Source organism: Lepidochelys kempii, chromosome 12 (genome assembly GCF_965140285.1).
Source record: "Lepidochelys kempii isolate rLepKem1 chromosome 12, rLepKem1.hap1, whole genome shotgun sequence".
Taxonomy (NCBI): domain Eukaryota; kingdom Metazoa; phylum Chordata; order Testudines; family Cheloniidae; genus Lepidochelys; species Lepidochelys kempii.
The window spans coordinates 33092641-33112303 of NC_136391.1; the positions used below are offsets into that span (position 1 = coordinate 33092641).

Below are 19663 nucleotides of genomic sequence, written 5' to 3' on the forward strand. Positions count from 1 at the left end.
CTAAAGCAGGCTTTTTTTTTTTTTTTTTTTAAGTACATTGGACTTATCCTTCAGTTTGTATACATAATATACAGCTGGCCTCTCACTGAAACTTCAGGTCCTCTTCACCCATCAATGAACCGATCAAAGTTTTGCCTGAGAAGGGCATAAGATTGTGTTAAAGCATTAGAGAGGGCTGTCCTATCACGTATGTGTCACAATGAGATATTAGTCATTCTAGCACGCAAATGCATAGTTAGAATATACAGATCCAGAGCCTTTGAAGGGTTACATGTATTTTGAGTCCCAAGTTGTGCAAGTGGTAGGTTAATCTTGCAAGTTCCAAACGGGATAACCAACTTTATATAAAATATGTAAAACGGGTTATGGTACAAAACAACAGCAAACATAAATGGTAAAGTCATTTTTTTTTTTTAATTTTCTGTTATCTAGTCTTCTGCAAGGCTGTAGCCTTATCTGTAGAAAATCTTAACTAAAACTAAACTTTTTAAAGATTATATTGTTATGCACACTTGAAACCTGATGCAGCTTTTCTATCACAACACCCTGTTAGCCATGTAAATGTATTTGGACAGCTAACTACAGTGCTGAAAAAAGCAACACAGTTACCATGCTGCTGTTAAGACTGTTGCATATTGCAATGCTACGCTTTAAGTGTGTATTTTTACAAACTAAATTTATTTTACTCTAGATGACATTCCAAACTTTGAAAATTACATAATTAAGTTTAGTAGGCTAAAAAAAATCACTAGCAAAAGGGAGCAAATGTTAAGCATTTTCTTTTTCCTATCTGCAATCTCTTATTGTCACAGGATTGATCTTTAGTACAACACGATTCAGAGGCAGCATATTTGTCTTGAAATGTTATCCAAAATTCCTGGAATATGCAATTTTTTCAAGCTGCCCACTGTCAAACCTTCTGTACACCACTAATCTATGAAACTACGCTGAAGTGTTTTATAGTGGTTTATTTTAGTATTCCAGGTCAGTCCTCAATGGATTTTATAAATTTCTCATACGCGTCCTCATTCATCAGTTCATTAAGTTCTGAAGGGTTGTCCACAGTCATCTTGATAAGCCAACCTGTAAGAAAGAAATTAAATTACATTTTAAAAAAAATGAATTAGACCTATTAAAATAAAGGCATCTAAATCCAAACATTAAGGAAATAATTTTTTAAATTCACCCCCATGTACCTACAGCTCTTTAAAACTGTAGTGGACTCAAGGGCTTGGTCGTCTAGTATGGGCAAAACAATTTTCAGATGCTTTTAAGTTCTGTTAAATTTAGAGGAGGAAATATAACCACTCTAAATATGTTCTTCCTTCGCTATTTAAAAGGAGGTTTAAACTCAACCACAGTATATTTAGCTCTGAAGATTTCTGGAAGCTGTAAGCAACATGTCAATTTCCTAGTGAAGACAGGACTAAAATGTTTAACAATTTCATACTATGGGGTTTATTGAAACTGGAGATATTCAGAGACATGAGGCATGTCTATACTACAAACTTAAGTAGACCTATGTTAGGTGGACTTACAGCCACTGCAGTAGTTACTGCGATTGTTTATGTCCACACTACCCTCCTTCGGTCAGTGGTGTGCGTCCTCACCAGAAGCATTTCTGCTGACTTAAGAAGGGCAGTGTGGGGGGCTCAGAGCCCGGGATCTCAGCTCTGAGCAGAACTCTCCTCTGGGAGCCCAGCTACTGCCCAGGCTCTCAGCTCTGCTCCCTGCAGGGAGCCCAGGGCTCTCAACTCCCCACCCCCTGCCGGAAGCCAGGCTGCCACCCAGACTCTCAGCTCCGTGCGGGTAGTGGGCTCAGCTCAGGAGCCCGCTGCCCCCCTGGCTCACCACTCTCCTGGGGGGAGTCCTAGGTTGCTGCCCGGCTCGGAGCAGGGGGGAGGGGAGCCCAGGCTCTAGCTGGAGACCTCCACCCGCCCTGGGGCAACAGCCTAATCCGGGCATAGGGTTCACAGTAGGGAGCTTTCCAGCCTCTCTGGTCGATTTCACGACCCCAGCAGGAAGCTGTGAAATTGACAAGAATGATAGCCAACAACTGATGTAAGTAAGTACATAGACATTGTGTCGCCCTAACTACACCAACATAAGCCTCTCATGGAGGTGGAGTTATGTCAGTGTAGTAAGGCACTTACATCAAGCGGGAGCAAAGCATGAGAGTAGACACTGACATAATTAGGTCGACATAAGCTGCCTTATGTTGATTTAACTCTGTAGTGTGGACCAGGCCATGTTCCCTCCATGTCGTTTTTAGCTTCCAAATAATTAATTTGAGACATGGACAACAAAAGATCCGCTTGTGATAGAAACACCATCTGGATCTTAATCAGAGAAGTGCCATTTACTCCTTGAACGTGAAACAATAGCTTCTTACCATCTTCATAACAAGATTTATTGACAAGTCCTGGATTATCTGCAAGGGTGGTGTTAATTTCAGTCACTTCTCCCGTGAGAGGAGAATAGAGTTCACTAGCAGCCTTCACACTTTCCAGAGCACCAAACTCATCTGAAATACAGGATTGTGTTCATTTAAAAAAGAAAAAAAAAAAGACATTGATGATTTACTTTTGTAAATAAAGGTTTTAAAGATGACCCAGCCCCAATAAGTCTCTGGAAACGAAACAAGGAAGAAAGGATGAGACTTTCAGACAGGCTGAAGTTAAGGTCCTGGTTTCATTACAACGACTAGAGGCTTCAAGTTTGAAATTTCTTTTTGCACTATGTACTCTGGATGAAACAGCAGTCGAGGGATAACACTACCTGCTACTGCACAAAGGATGGGAATTTGTCACTTAGCTCATCCTGCGGGCTGGTGCCTTGCTTACAATTAGGCTTGGAAGAATTCAATTTTTATCAGTAAATGTCAGTAAATATTGATTTCATTGCACACAAACAAAAAATATTTTCGTCGATAACTGAAAGGTACAGATAGGCCAGGTAAGACCAATGCTGCTTGAGAGCTTATTAGAATTTGATTTAAGGATATCTACTGTCATTAAATAGCTACCTCTGACCCACCACCCATAATTTTCTGCAATTGTACATTTAAATTGATATAACATAAACCTTCAAACCCAGAATTTTGTGTAATTGTGCAAAACTGAATAGATCAAAATAAGAAAGTGTTTAAACATCAATATTATCTGTCAAATATAAAAAAAAAATTTGAATTCTGCCAAGCCTACTTCCAATGCTTTACAGCAAAACTTCTGACCAGCAAAGAGGGGCTAGGCACCAGGAGCCACATCTAGCCCTTTGCTGCAGAGTATATATATCCATTCTGAGTAGCTGCTAACTAGCCTTTACCTCAATAAATCTGCCTGTGAAACAGTCAAAGCACTAGTCTCCTGAACTCTGATTTCTCACCATGCTGAGGCCTTGTCTACACTACAAAGTTTGGTTGGCAAAAGCTGCCTTTTGCCAACAAAACAGGTGAGGTGTTCACACACACAGCTACTTTTGGTGGCAAAACTCTGCTGTTTTGCAGACAAAACCAAATCACCTCAATGAGAGGCATAAAGCTTTTTGCAGAAAAGTTAAAGTGACAAAGCCTCAGTGTAGACACTACTATTTGTTTTGTCCACAGAACCAGCTTCCACCAGTATCCCACAATGCTGTGACCGCTCTACTCACTGTGTCGATCTCTGCTGCCCTGCAGACAGGTGCCCCTCCCCTTTCAAAGCTCTGGGTATCTGACAGCTGAGCGTGCTGCTCTGGGAAGGGAGAGCAGATCATTGGAGAGCAGATCATTACCGTGGAATGCTCCTGTTCTGTCCTGCAGTAGGAACACAGGGGCCTGCTGTGGGGAGCAGGCAGGGGGACTGCTGTGCTGCTTTGACATTTCTCAGCACATTTCTCACAGAGTTGCTCAGGATGCTGCTCCCAGCAGCTGAAATGGCTGCGAGAAGGGAATCTCAGAACCATAGGCAGGCAGAGCGGGCTGCTTGGGGGGAAACTGCTGTGCCGAGCAGAGCCAGGTGCTGACGTGGGGGTCATCTCCTTCTCCCTGCCTCAGGATAAGTTGGTCAGTCTGCTGTCTCCCCATCCCAGACACACCACTCTCCTCAACACTTCAGTTGAAAAAGCAGCTGATAATCTACTAGGATGCCCCTGGAACCATGGGATTGAGAAACCTGCATCATGTGACACTGTCCCTGCCCCATGAGGCATTGCAAACCATTCCCAAAGCACCCTGCGGTCACTTGCAGAGTAAATAGCTACCACAGTGCACTGCTCTCTGTATCGATGCAAGAGCTGCTACGCTACTGTGGATGCATTCTGCCGACACAAGGAGTAGTGCTGATATGCAACAGCAGTTTTAATTAAGGCAGCATAACTTTTGCTGACAAAACTTGGTAGTGTAGACAAGGCCTAAGAGTGCACCTGGTGTTTTCAGAAACACCATCAGGAGCTAATGTACATGCATGGGAGAAGAACAAATGCCTTAGTATTCAGAATCAGGAAGTGGGACCATTGAATTGCTCACCCCCTTCTCCTTATTTTTTATACAGTTATTAAAATGGCAGATGGGACAATGCTATTGAAAGCAGCCATAAACTGTAATGAAATGAGAAACAGTCTGGAGAAACATGGAATTGTCAGAACAGCAGGTTGGTATGAGCACAGAATGAAATGGGTCCGGGAATTTGGAATTAGATGTGCACGGTGCAGAATCAGCATTAGAAGTGGTGAAGCAGATAGGAACTAGGAGGAATGAATTTTCTCACTATAAAGTAAAACAAAAATTTTGAGTTTGTTAATTAGAACCCAAAAGCAAAGGGCCTTTCTCCAACATTTACCATTCAAGCCTTGTGTAGACGATGTGGCTAAATAATCTGCTGGGGACATTTTACACTACAAGGATTTCAGAATAGAGGTCCTGCTGCTTTACATATTTTGTCATCTTGTTTTGCAATTTCCTGCATCTGTAGTCCAGGTGGATTATTTATGTCTCTAAGCAAGAATGATTTCTGGAACATGTACCAGAACATCAGCACTCCTCATGAAAACAAAGGAAAAGCCTCCTTCTGCTTGCTAACACTCACTCTTTTGTAGTGATTTACAAGTTATTACACTCTTAATAATTTAATACATAATTAAATTACTGACAAGTAGCATGAGCCAAGCATGGAACTGGAAGCTGGAAACTATCAAATTCTAATTCCAGCTCTGGTTACTTGCCATCGGGGTCAAGGTTTGTACAAAGCTTTGAATTTGTAAAGCACCACATCAGCTGCTGTGTAACTACACCGGAAACCTACTGACCGCTATTCTTACCTACATGCCTCCAGCTTCCATCCTACACACCACACGATCCATCGTCTACAGCCAAGCTCTAAGATACAACCGCATTTGCTCCAATTCCTCAGACAGAGACAAACACCTACAAGATCTCTATCAAGCATTCTTAAAACTACAATACCCTGCTGAAGTGAAAAAACAGATTGACAGAGCCAGAAGAGTACCCAGAAGTCACCTACTACAGGACAGGCCCAACAAAGAAAATAACAGAACGCCACTAGCTGTCACCTTCAGACCCCAACTAAAACCTCTCCAGCGCATCATCAAAGATCTACTACCTATCCTGAAAAATGATCCCTCGCTCTCACAGATCTTGGGAGACGGACCAGTCCTTGCTTACAGACAGCCCCCCAACCTGAAGCAAATACTCTCCAGCAACCACACACCACACAACAAAAACACTAACCCAGGAACCTATCCTTGCAACAAAGCCCAATGCCAACTCTGTCCACGTATTTATTCAAGTGACACCATCATAAGACCTAATCACATTAGCCACACCACCAAGGGCTCGTTCACCTGCACATCTACCAATGTGATATATGCCATCATGTGCCAGCAATGCCCCTCTGCCATGTACATTGGCCAAACCAGACAGTCGCTACACAAGAATAAATGGACACAAATCTGACATCAGGAATCATAACATTCAAAAACCGGTAGGAGAACACTTCATCCTCTCTGGTCACTCAGTAAAAGAATTAAGAGTGGCAATTCTGCAACACAAAAGTTTCAAAAACAGATTCCAACAAGAAACTGCTGAGCTTGAATTAATATGCAAACTAGATACCATTAACTTGGGTTTGAATAGAGACTGGGAGTGGCTGGGTCATTACACATATTGAATCTATTTCCCCATGTTAAGTATCCTCACACCTTGTCAACTGTCTAAATTGGCCGTCTTGATTATCACGATAAAAGTTTTTTTTCTCCTAGTGATAATAGCTCATCTTAATTAATTAGTTGCTTACAGTTTGTATGGCAACTTACACATACAGAGAAGGTGGATCTCTTCTTACTCTATGTTCCATTCTATGCATCCGATGAAGTGGGCTGTAGCCCACGAAAGCTTATGCTCTAATAAATTTGTTAGTCTCTGAGATGCCACAAGTACTCCTGTTCTTTTTGTGGATACAGACAAACGGCTGCTACTCTGAAACTTGCAAAACAGCAACAAATAAGCCATCTAGAAGTACTAGCAGGTTGTCAAATCAGAGTATGGAAAATTGTACAGTTTTAAAAGTTTATTGTAGCAATGCTATTTAAATTTGTATAATTAAAGATTTAAGCAAACATTTAAATTAAACAACTGGTTTTAAGGTTTCAGAGTAGCAGCCATGTTAGTCTGTATCCGCAAAAAGAACACAAGTACTCCTGTTCTTTTAACTGGTTTTAAGTGTCTCTTTACAATTTTAAAGGCAGGTTCTCCCATTAAGCAAGATCTGAGAACTATTTGCTCTGTTCTAACATTCAGAGTTTAGAAATAAGGCCTTTAGCCCTCTTAAAAATGTGAGCAATCCATATTTTACATCTAACAAGTATGCAACCATATAAATGAAATTAAATTTTACAGGATCCGAGGGTAACATCAAACAAACAATGTTCAACTATATGAAAAACAACAAGAATTGAGGAAGTGGCATAACGTTAGTTTATATTAAAACCTAAGACAATCGTTATAGCAATAGTTTAACAGCTTAAAATAAAAATACTTACCCTGTTTGTTCAACTTTGTCCCAATTTCCGGAAGACTACAATAAACGATGTCTCCTAATGCTTCCTAAAAACAAACCAAATGCATCAGGAATATATACTAGTAAAGGCTAAGTGAGCATGTGGGGGAGGGATTTAAGGTTGTAACTACACAACTGATTAGACTAAAATTATATTCCTCTGCTTAATGTTGGTGCCCATCCCACTCAAAGTCTGCACGCTTTTAACAGGAATCATGTTTTCTGATAAACAACTTGCAAACTACTTAGCTTCTCATGCCCTCTAAATTGCAAGATGTGTTCATATATTAGGGTTTAAATAAGCTTAAGGCTCTGTTGTGAGTCCATGAGAAAGAAATCATTCCTCCAGGCACAATGTGACAGAACTCTTACTGATCTTTATAGAACCAAAATGGGTCCTCACAGCAAAACTCCCAGTGATGTCAGGGAACTAAGGTTTGACCCTCAAAGCATGAAACATTTACTGTTTGTGTCATTTGAAAGACCATGCAATATCTGACTCCTAATCTTTCCAATGCAGAAAATTTACATATTGAGTACTATGTACTAGGCATCAGCTGTCTGGTTTTGGGCCATTTCAGTGACTGGGATTTATGCCATTAAGTTCAACAAGAGCAGGGTCAAGCCCTTTAAGGCCCAAATTTAACTCTACCCCACATAAACCTTGGGATCTTTTATTATAATAATATATGTTATTTACACATTCAGAAAGCTGAAATTACCAAAAGGCTATTTATCCTAAAGAACAATAATCCCACTACAGTCAAAGCTTCTGACATTGTCCTGTATATTGTACATCAATGTCCCATGTTTGGTTGTTAGCAGGTTTAGGCATGTGTCTTTGGATTTTTTGTTTCGTTTTTAATGCACATCTTTAACTAGCATCCTATTAGCCAGTCATAATAGGGACTGAAGTTAGAAAAATATCCTTGACCAAGGATTTGAAAGCTAATAGTCCAATCTCTTTGGTAAGCATCACAGATGAGGATGCTAATGACTATCACACACATTACAGATGCGCTCTGCACCAAATTCTATTCCTATTCACAACTCCACTTAAATCAAAGGGGTAAAAATCAGAGCAGAATTTGACCTAAACATGCACAATGCAATAGTTTCCTTATGCAGTCTAGTGTTCCTATAAAGAAAGTAAAAAACAAGATTAAAACAGTAAGAGTAATAAATCTGATTTGCTATTGTTCTGATTTAACAACTAAGAAGTTCATCAAGTCTAAGTCAATCCAATGGAGAACTAACATGATCAAAAAATTATCCACAAATGTTGATATGGCATAATGTGCTTTAGAAACAGTTTGAGATCTAAATCCATAATATGCTTCAGTGTACAGTATATGCAACAATAATAAAAGGACACAGTAACAACTCAAAGATCAAAGACAAGAGCAGGAATGTACAAGTAAATATTGAAGGACACCCCCCTCCCCCAAAATCAATACCTGTGCAAAATTGCTGATTCCTACTGTCCCAATACCATTTTCAACTGATATCCACTCGTGCTTGTCTGTGAATTTGCGGGCTAAAATGAAACAGACTTGATATTTCAGAAAAAATTGACATTTTACTTTTATAAATACTCTAATATACTGGAAGTCCTAAACACTTTTCTCTTGAGTTTGGCTTTGAACAGTATTGTTCAACTATGGTGTGGATGTGTGGGGCGCTTTTTGAAGGTACTGGTATTATGCTTTATATTAACACAGACCACATGTGAGGTGTTGAAATGTGCATCAGAATCCCATCATTTACCTGTAGATGCCAAAATATATAAATAGCAAGTGTGAATTGCTAAAGCATTAACATTTAGATCCATTTAAAGAAAAAAAAAAAGACTGCCTGATTTACACAGTAGGGGGCTGATAACAGATGGCAAAATCTGGCCCTGAATAATCTAAATATGCCATAGGAAACCACATTTAAAGCTACCAAATCAAAGCGTGCAGCATGAACCACCACCCGATGGGATTTAGTTGAAAAAAAGATTGATTGTATTATTAATTAAAATGACAGTTTAAGAATTTTATTGTTATGTGTGTCTAATACAACTTTTAAAAGGTTTTCCCCTCAAATTCAGAATTGTTTAATTAAGCCAATTCTCCACATTATTCCCACTAAAGCCAGCCCTAATGACATTTCTGTAACACTGGAACTTTCAGAGTGCCTCATGCAATGCACTATATTTTAACTTTCTTAGATGACATGGAGATGTCATGCTATCCCTTTGCAGAAAAACTATTTCAGCTTGCAGAAACTCAACCATAATGGTTTTTAAGTACATTTATTTTTCACTTATTCATTATTGCAATAATTCACACTTTGTTTTAAAAAATGGAAATAAGATCACTGAATCCCCAAAACTGTCCATATTTTACTGAATGCATTTTATTCTGCAAATCCAGATAAGAGGCCTGATTTTGCACCCTATGCTCATTACAGTTAATCAGACTACTCATGCAAGTACGGATTACCCACAGGAATAAAGGTTGCAGGATCAATTTCTGGGACATTTATATAATTGTTGTGCAACTACTGCCAGATCACCAGAGAATTGTATTCTTAAGAGACAATTATATATAAGACCCAGTTAAAGTTTGATCACTTCACAGCAATTCTCACTCATACTTCTGCACGTATTCTAGTCACATTTCTACAAATACTACTGTGATTCTCTCCAGAGTGCGCCATTTTCCATGCTGATGTTCCAGATGCCCTACCTCCTCATACTTAATTCTCCCTCTTTGAATCCCATTTGAAGACATCTCTTCTCCATGACCTTTAATCCCTAACCTCTTCTTAACAAACAGGTCCACAATCCTATTCCTTCAACTTCCAGTCTGCTCCTTTTCCCCTCTACTCCTCCGTTCCCAGCCAATAGGAGCTGTGGGGGGCGGTGCCTGGAGGCACAGCCAGGGCAACACACAGACCCCTGTGGCCGCCCCTACACCCGCCCGCCTGCCACCAGGTTCCGGCCGCTTCCTGGAGTGGCGCGGGGGCAGGGTAGGCAGGCGGGGAGCCTGCCCTGACCCTGGTGCGCGTCAGGCCGGAGCCCGCCTCCCAAACCTCTCCTGCAGCCCAACCCCCTGCCACACCCCACACCCGTCCTGCACCCTGACCCCCTGCCCTGAGGGGGGACAGCAGGGGAGGGGCCCGGGGCTAGCCTCCCTGGCTGGGAGCTCAAGGGCCGGGCAGGACATTTGCCCACCTCTGCCTTAAACTATAAGCCTGCTTCTGATTAAGAACTTCATGGGTAATATACGCTGTTTGCCAGAAATCTTTTTTAGCATGGTAAATCAAGTCAAAAGGAGAAACATATCCCACTGTTTTGTCTTACAGGATAAAGTACCTATCCTACATTAGGCACAAGTGGAGTAAGTCAGACTGCTGCAGGCCCAGTTTTGCACCAGTGCAGCACATCTATACGAGGCGTTCATATCAGTGTATAGCATAGCTACATCAGTATAGTTACATTGGTCCAAGTTCCCTAATGTAGACAGGGTTCAGGGTCCTGATCCTGCAAGTAGCTCTATGAAAGTGGACTCCTGTGCCCTTGTGAATGTGCCTGCATAAAGCTCATTCAGTCCTAAATTCATATAGTCCATTGAGAGGCAAGCTGAGTGATTCATTCACCTTAAACTTGTAATCACACTGGCTGGTGCGTCATCAAAACTTCACCTGTTGACACCTGCTAGATGACTAAGGATCTACACTGAATAAGAGTTGCAGGATCAGCACCTAATCTGTCATCTTTACCTATACGACGGCTATCAGTGAATATGTAACAATGTTCAATTCCTGTGTCTACAAAAAAGCCTGCCAATGCCTTCTTTTAGATCTGGTAAACATTTAAACTTCTATTGTATCACACTATGCATAGTGAAGTAAAACCACCTAAGGCACATTAGCAAACTTCTTACCCGCTAACGTCAACGGGAAGCACCACATGGTCACTTGGGTAGCAATGCTAACGAGTGGTCGGATTATGCCATAGTGATGAAAATGGCTGCACCACGTCTACCTAATGCTTACACCTGTAGTAGCCCCCCTGAAGCGTTACTTATTGATAAAAACAGGTGAGACGTTTGGTATTGCAGAGAAGGCATCTGTGACCAAAATAATGGGTCACTGTCCATTTTGCAAAAGGTGATGTGTTGTTTTTAAACCAGGCTATATACAGTGGAACATGATTTACTAACTTGACTCCAAGCCCACTTTGTGCGTCACTAAAAATTACGTCTTTAAAAATGTGTGATTTTTAGGCATAAATCCCCTTCTCCGCAGATTAATGACTCAGGCAGATTTATAGCTTTCAGAGGGTGGGAATGAGAGTCCGGCGTTCTGGATTAGACGGCCCGCTTTGCAAGTGATCTGCTATGCCATTTAGAACAAGACCCTTCCCCTTTCCTCGAAGCCACGGCTGTCAACCGGGGGTCCACGGACTATGCCGGAGACTTCCAAACGGGTCCGCACCTCCATCTGAAAACTTCCCAGGGGTTCACAAAGGAAAAAAGGTTGAAAACCACTGCGGTCACCGGGAAGCCTTGCTCTCCCGAGAGGTCAAACACTACTGTAGGACACAGCTTGCTGCCCACGCACTAACGGGTCCATGCACCCCACACTCCACGCAGCAGCCCCCACTCCCGCGTGCACCAAGCCCCGCGCCCCAACACCAGCCCCGCAACTCGCACGCACCAGCCCCGCCCAGGCACGCGGAGGCCCCCCCCCCGCGCCTGCCCCAACACGCACCCCCGACTAGCAGGCCCCCGTGCACTCGCCCCGGGGCCCCCCAGGCAGCCCGCGTGCACCGGGGCCCCGGCCCGGCCTCCCGCCCTGTGGGCCTGGCCGCAGCTCGCCCTCGCTGCTCCCAACCCCGGCTGCCCGTGGCCCGACTCACCCGAGCCCAGCAGCGCGCTGGTGCCCAGGCTCCGGGCAGGGGCTGCTTGCGGCCAGCCCGCCCGGGGCGCGATGACGGGGCCGGGGCAGCGCGGAGCCAGGCTGGCGCCAAGCCTCCGCAGCGCTCGCAACGCCGCCATTGCCGCCCGGAGCCGCGGCGCCCGCCAGCCCCGCAGAGTCCCGAGACGCGCTGAGCCTGACCCGGCGGGCGGAGCCGAGGCCGGGACTAACCGACGCGATCCGCCCTGGGGGTACGTCTGGGGAAGGGCGGGGCGTGTTGGAGGGAGGGGTGGGGCTGGGGGCGGGGGCGGGACAGAACTGGGCAGTGGGTGTGAGAGGGGTGGGGGGCTGTGATAGGAGAGGGCTGTGGGGGGCTCTGGGAGAAAGACAGAACTGGGGAGTGGGTGTGAGGGGGCTGTAGGAGAGGGCTGTGGGTGGGGGCCTCTGGGAGAAAGACAGAACTGGGGAGAGGGTGTGAGGGGGCTGTGAGAGGGGGGTTAGGGGAGGGGGCTGTGAGAGAGAGAGGAAGGGTGTGGGAGGAGGACAGAACTGGGGAGTGGGTGTGAGGGGGCTGTGAGGGGGGTTAGGGGAGGGGGCTGTGAGAGAGAGAGAGAGAGGAAGGGTGTGGGAGGAGGACAGAACTGGGGAGTGGGTGTGAGGGGGCTGTGAGGGGGGTTAGGGGAGGGGAGCTGTGAGAGAGAGAGGGAGGGTGTGGGGGGAGGACAGAACTGGGGAGTGGGTGTGAGGGGGGGTTAGGGGAGGGGGGCTGTGAGAGAGGGACGGTGTGGGGGGAGGACAGAACTGGGGAGTGGGTGTGAGGGGGGCAGGGGGCTGTGATGGGAGAAGGGTGTGGGGGGCTGTGGGAGAAGAACAGACTGGGGAGTGGGTGAGAGGGGGCTGTGGGAGGGTGGCTGTGGGAGAAGGACAGAACTGGGGAGTGGGTGTGAAAGGGGGCTAGGGGATGGGGGCTATGAGAGGGAGGGTGTGGGGGGGAAGGACAGAACTGGGGGGTGAGGATGGGGCTGGGAGGGGCCTGGGGGGAAGGGGAAGGTATGTAGGCAGGAGAGTGTGAGGCGGGGAGGTGTGTGGGGTAAGAGAAGCTGGGAGGGGAGGTTGCTTGTTGTTGTGGGAGGGTGTGTGAGATGGTGCTGAGGCTGCAGGGTGGAAGCAGGGTCACTGGGGGACCCTGCTGTCTACACACACTCAATTGGAGCAAACATTCTGTGCTCCTGCCCCCGTCCCCACCCAGTAGCTGGGCAGATAAGATGGCTCTGGGTTGCACAGACACATCAGGCACTACTCTACTTTAGGCACCAGTGCAGTCTTGGAGCGGAGACCTTGGGGGAGGGGGCTAAGGGCCCAGTGTTCTCCAGATTCCTTTTGGGAAGTGGTTTTCAACATTTTTTCATTTGCACGCCCCTAAATAATTTTGAATGGAGGTGTGGACCCCTTTGGAAATCTTAGACATAGTCTGCGGACCCCCAGGAGTTTGCGGACCACTGCTTTAGGGTCAGTGGGATTGAATGTAGAAAAATTCCCAAAAACTGATATGGGGGAGGTATGTGGAATCAAACCAAGTGTAACTTTGTGATATCTGACAGATTTGCAGCCCTTCTGGTGAGGGGCCTTGCAGGAGTGGGGGGAAAGGGCAGGGAGCCCTGCTCCTGTCTATGTTATGCCTTCTACATGGAAGTGTCTGTGTAACAGAGCCTAAATGTTATGATTATGGGTACTTTGGAATTACCTGTCAGAATAGTTGTAATGGCTTCAGTGTGGTACAAAACCAAACAAGATAACAGGTGAAAAATATAAATAGGGATGCTTGTCTCTTTTGAAATACAAAGACAAGGAGGGACAGAGTGGAAAGATAGTCTGTCCGTAACCAGAAACTGCATCTCCTAAATAGAGAGTTGGTTTCCTTAGAAAAATTGTTCCAATAGTTAATTACCCTCATTTATTTGTGCCTTATTTCTGGTCTGAATTTGTCTACTTTCAGCTTCCCTCCATTGGCTCTTATGTTTTTTTCTGCTGTCTGCTATCATAAATCTCTTCCCATATTTGTAGGCCGTGACCCAGTATGTGAAAAGATGTGTGAGGACAGCTGAGATCCCCAGTAGAGTCCAGCAGATAACATACTATCAGAGGAGATGTGCTCAGGCAGAAATTGTGCTCTATGTAGGTGCAGAGAACCATCTGCATGGTTCTCATTGTGGAACCTTAGAGAGCTAAATAATAACAACAAAAATTATGGGCATCACCAATACAGTAACGACTAGATATCCAGAGGGGCTGATCCCCTGCAGAACCTACTGGTCTCTAGTGGTTTTTTTTTCTCTGTTCTAGTGATATAATTTTCTGTTTTCTTCACCGTTTGAAGAAAGTGCTTGGCTAGAATCCCCCTCAGTAGTGCGGGAGGATCAGACGACTGGTATTTCCTCCCATGCACCTTCCAAGTCTGTCCCTCAGCAACTTGCACCAGTGGAGGCACTTGTCATAATTGTCTCTTCTCTTGTGGTCTCTCTCTCCCCCTTCCCCCCCCCCATCTCTTTGTTTTATTCATCTGTAATCTCTTGTTTTATACTTAGATTGCAAGGTCTCCGGGGCTGCTACTCTTATGTATATTTGTGTTCAGCACCTCATGCAGTTGGGCCATGATCTCTTAGTGGGGCCTCTGGACACTATCACAATGACATGCTAATAATGAGACGAGATTGCCACTTACTGAGTAGACAAACTTTTATTTAAAATCCTGTGTAACCACTTTAGCATGGCACTGAATATTTTCATTTCATTGGCTGTATGTTTTGGACTGTGAGTGTCCATTGTACTATGTTCAGAATCAACCTATAGAAGGAAAGCTGGTGGTAACTTCTTACTTGCTTAGTTTGTGAACAAAATCAATCAGAGAATATGACTCATATGCAATAACTGTATCAATAAAATAATGTAAGGTAGCTAGTAATGACTTTTTCAGAGTTTAAGAGATGCAAAGATGTGTATAAATTGGTTAGTCTCTAAGGTGCCACAAGTACTCCTTTTCTTTTTAAAGATGTGTATATCACACTAACAACACTGTGATTTTATTATTATAATAGAGAGCTAGAAAAGGGGCAGGACTGAGGAAGCAAGTGGATTAGGCAACTAAGGTTCCTGCCCACATAATTTATTTTTGTTATTCTGAAGACAACCTTTTCAAAGGGCCTATTTGGAAGCATGTCATTTGCACATGTGAATCAGGTAACTGTGTCCCTGTGGGTTGTTAGGTGTGCACTTATCTAAAACGGATTTGCTTGCAAATTTGGTGAGAATAATTCAGGAAGTTTTCTGGAAATTTGCCTCTAAAAGTTAGCTATACCATTTTTGGAGTGGACTAATTCACTAGAAGCTCAGGTGATGTAAACCAAAGGCTTGCCTACATTTAAAATGCTGCAGCTGTGCCGCTGTAGTGCTTCAGGGCATGGCTACACTGGAAACTTCAAAGCCCTGTCGTGGGAGCGCTCCAGCAGCAGTGCTTTGAAGTGCGAGTTTGGTCGTGTGCGAGCACTGGGAGAGAGCTCTCCCAGCGCTTCTGGTAATCCACCTCCTCGAGGGGATTAGCTCTGAGCGCTGGGAGCCTGTTTACACTAGCCCTTTAAAGCTGATTTGCTGCGCTCGGGGTGGGGGGGTGATTTTTCACAACCCTGAGCCAGCGAGTTAGAGCACTATAAAGCGTAAGTGTTGCCAAGCCCCCAGTGAAGACTCTTTCTATGCCAACGGGAGGGATTCTCCTGTTCGTGTAGGTAATCCACCTTCCCAAGAGGCAGTAGCTAGGTCGATGGGTGAATTCTCCCATCGACCTAGCATTGTCTACACCAGAAGTTAGGTTGGTTTAACTGCCTCGCTCAAGGCTGTGGATTTTTCACACCCCTGAGCAACAAAGTTATACTGACCTAATTTCCTAGTGTAAACCAGGCCTAACTGCTCTTCTCAGGAGCTGGCCTTTGTGCTTCCCTGTACACCTGAGGTGTGTGGTTAACTCATAGCAACTGTACCCCATGTCAAGTGCTATTCCTTACTTACCATACTTTTGCAGACTCTGATGTTACTTGTTACTCATAACATATAAGGGGGAGAGGGTGTGTTTCTGCGATGTGACGTGGGCAGAGCCGAGGGGTGGTAACTTTATCGCCGGGAGCGCAACTCCTGGCAATAAAGTGCTTTCTAAAGCGCGGCTCATGGCGCTTTTCAGTGCTAAAACTTTTGTCGCTCAGGGGTGTGTTTTTTCACAGTGGCAGTGTAAACATAGCCTTAGTCAGTGGGGATACAGTGATACTTGGTAAGATAATGACTCAGGCTGAAGCTATTGTCCACAAGTTGTAAGGCCGTTAAGTCTGATGATCCTTAAGTACACCACTTCCCAAGAAAAACAAAGATCTGTGTTGTATGCAGTGTTGTAGTAGTCCTGTTGGTCCCAGGATATTAGAGAGACAAGGTGGGAAGTTATATCTTTTACTGGATCAACAGATACTTATCCAATAAACGATATTACCTCACCCACCTTGTCTCTCGAAAGATCTCTTTTGGTCCCCAAGCTATAATGGCTCCAGGGAAGGAGACCTTAGTACTGCCCTGGATGACCTGGTTGTTGTGATGATATGGCCCATGTTGAATATGCAAAGAGAGATGCTGAATTTTAAATGCATATTCCTTCTAAGACATTTAAATCACAGACTGGAAAAGTGGGACACTATCACTTGGTGATTTTATGATCAAATAATTTAGATAAACTTTGCAGTGAACACTTAGCATTTATTAAATACATGACAGTAAATTTACAGAAATAATAAGACAATAAACATAATTGGACACATTATTTGTTTACTACTAGTTCACAGATAATATCCCATAACATAATACAACACAAGATTTTATTATTGAACATATTCCTGCTTATGTCACAGCTCTGCAGACGACACCACTTTACACATAGGAGCCATAATATCTAAGTCCAGCCACAGCAGCTGTAGTTTAAAATGGATAGAGAGAAAGACTTTACCCAAAGCAATTGGTCATTATAGTTGTCAGGTGCTAGCAGCTTCTTTCAGTTGCTCAACATTGGTCGGTTTCTCTTCCTTTTTGAATTTAATCCCAAGGAAACTGAAAATTTTCATCAGCATTAGATCAACAATCTCTTCCTCTTCTGAAGCCTAAAAAAATGACAAAAATGAAGCCCCATGCTGCTGCAGCTGTGCATGGATTGTTAGTTTAAACAAATGGAGTAAAGTCCTGGCTCCATTGATGTAAATGGCAAACTACCATTGGCTTCAACTGAGCCAAGATTACACATAGAGAATGTAAATATTGTAGGTAGAACAGACATGGATTCAGGTGGATGAGGCAGAATATCACCATCACTTCAGAAAAAAAAACAAAAAAACAATACCTCAGTGTGTTGCAACATGCTGGGTGAAAATCTGGCTCCACTCAAAGTCTATGGGAGTTTTGCCATTGACTTCAGTGGGGTCAGAAATGCATCAGCTAGCTGTGCACCAGACAGTTCCCACAGATACATGCCTATAACTCCTAGTAAAATGAGTGGATGTTGCATACTTGCATCTAGTGCTTACATTAACAATCTGTTCTGTTTTCCATTTCCTTGGTTTTATATACAATACAACAGATTCATCAAGGGCTTCATGTATAGTATCAAAGAGGATTTCATATCACAGTATCAATATCTTAATAGGAAGCTTTGCCATGGACTTCAGTGAATTTCAACCTTTATGCTGGATTTGGTGTGGGTGCATACGATAGAAATTACAGATAAAACTAAGATTAATGCACAAAAAGTAGGTAGTTAGATGCTTACCTGACTTGTGTGCACAAGTTGTTTTGAGAGTGTATATATTTCTATTAATAAAATTTAGGCTGACTTAGAAAATTTAGTTCTGTGAGTTGAAAAGAGCAGTGTAACTTTATAAAAGCTAAAATGTGTTTAATTGGAGTAGATTGTGAGCTCTTAAAAGCAGGGACTATGTCCTCATCAGTGTTTGTACAGGGCCTAGTACAGTAGGATATCCAAATCCAGATTAAGGCCTCTGTGTGCTACTGCAATGTAAATATTAAATAATAAAACAGTTTAGATGAACATACCTGATAATGTTTCTGTTCCTCACTAAAAGCAACCAGAATCACTGAAATGAACAGATTGAGCACCACAAATGTCATGAAAATGATACAGGATCCAATTAAAAAGGAGCCCAAAATTGGATTATAGTCCAAGACCTGGAGAATAAATAAAATAAGGCATTATGTTTTTTATTATAGCAGAAAAAGGTTGGAAGTAGGGTCAACTTAAAACCCTGAAGAGGGCATCCAAGTTGTTGATAGAGTATGCAATATGTATTTTCTCTCTCCAGGAGTGATTTTCATGCCATGATGCACTATACATCAGAGTTGATAGAACACACTTTTATGCATGTGATGCATCCATATGTATTATGGGTCATGCTTTCTTTTATTTTTTAAATGTTTGTGTGCGAATTTAGTGATCATGAAGGTGTCAGTTTGACAGACCTGGAGACCAAAGGCTTCTGCTTATCCCTAGAACAGTGGTTCCCAAACTTGTTCCGCCGCTTGTGCAGGGAAAGCCCCTGGTGGGCCGGGCCAGTTTGTTTACTGGCAGTGTCTGCAGGTTCGGCCGATTGTGGCTGCCAGTGGCCACGGTTCGCTGCTCCAGGCCAATGGGGGCTGCTGGAAGCGGCGGCCAGTATATCCCTCGGCCCGCACCGCTTCCGCAGCTCCCCTTGGCCTGGAGCAGCGAACTGCGGCCCCTGGGAGCCACAATCTGCCAAACCTGCGGACGCAGCAGGTAAACAAGCTGGGCCGGCCGGCCCGGCCCGGCAGGGACTTTCCCTGCACGAGCGGCGGAACAAGTTTGGGAAACACTGCCCTAGCACAAACTAGCAGAGGCAGTGCAATCTTCACCATGCATTCCTGAGTCTGCTCCTGCAGTGAAAGGACAGGTCAGCCCCCATATGTATTCAGTCATGGGCCTCTTTGCTGAGGTTAACTATGGTGATGTGGACACTTGCCAAACCGAGCTTGTAGCGAGAGCCACCAAACTCATTTAATCAGAACTACAAAATAGGAGTCAGCTAGCAACAATTTTTCATATGTAGCAACTTGGGTGGGATTTGAACCTAGGACCAAGATGTGAAACACCTTTCTAGCCCATTGCCAGTCCTCTGAACCATCCAGTCTCCTGCTGGACTAGTTTTTCAAATAGTCCACAAAAATGCACAAGAAAAGCATGGGCTTTTGCATGTATTGTTATAAATTACTGTATCCACAAGTTTAACTCCTTTTGAGAGTGTGCTTCCTTATGTGAAAGAGACTTGTTTTTTTCCTTTTAGGCTGAGGGACATCTGCAAACACTTACTACTGGGATTCATGCTTACAATTCTTCAATGAGATTTCTCACAGTGGCAAATAGAACACATGGTAGTAACTGTTTGCAGGCTTGCGCAAATATTTATTGATTGACAAATGTTTCATACAAGGACAGGATGGTGTGCACAAGATAACTATATCAAAGGTGAAGAGTCACAGAGATTAGCAGCACACAAACAAGTTTTAAAGCTATAATATGACTACAAGGTAACCTTCAGTACCCAATGAAGAGAAGCCCACGTGTGATGAAAGATGACAAAGAGGAACTAATT

The 19663-nt window shown here is 43.9% G+C and overlaps 2 protein-coding genes across 2 annotated transcripts in view; both read right to left on the reverse strand.

Moving 5' to 3' along the window:
- Positions 1-395: 395 nt before the first annotated feature.
- Positions 396-12223, reverse strand: GCSH (glycine cleavage system protein H). The gene is made up of 5 exons (XM_073308039.1): positions 11962-12223; positions 8510-8589; positions 7036-7099; positions 2393-2524; positions 396-1083 (listed from the first exon to the last, which is right to left on the reverse strand). Exons 1-5 carry the CDS (start codon positions 12098-12100, stop codon positions 986-988), a joined length of 513 nt encoding a protein of 170 aa, XP_073164140.1. The 5' UTR covers positions 12101-12223; the 3' UTR covers positions 396-985.
- A 4548-nt stretch (positions 12224-16771) lies between these two features.
- Positions 16772-19663, reverse strand: part of PKD1L3 (polycystin 1 like 3, transient receptor potential channel interacting) — a 73580-nt gene continuing 70688 nt past the window's right edge. The window contains exons 43-44 of the mRNA XM_078848162.1: positions 18093-18224; positions 16772-17146 (exon numbers count right to left, since the gene is read on the reverse strand). Of these exons, the coding sequence (XP_078704288.1) occupies positions 17021-17146; positions 18093-18224 (258 nt within the window). The 3' untranslated portion in view covers positions 16772-17020. The remainder of the gene's footprint in view (positions 17147-18092; positions 18225-19663) is intronic.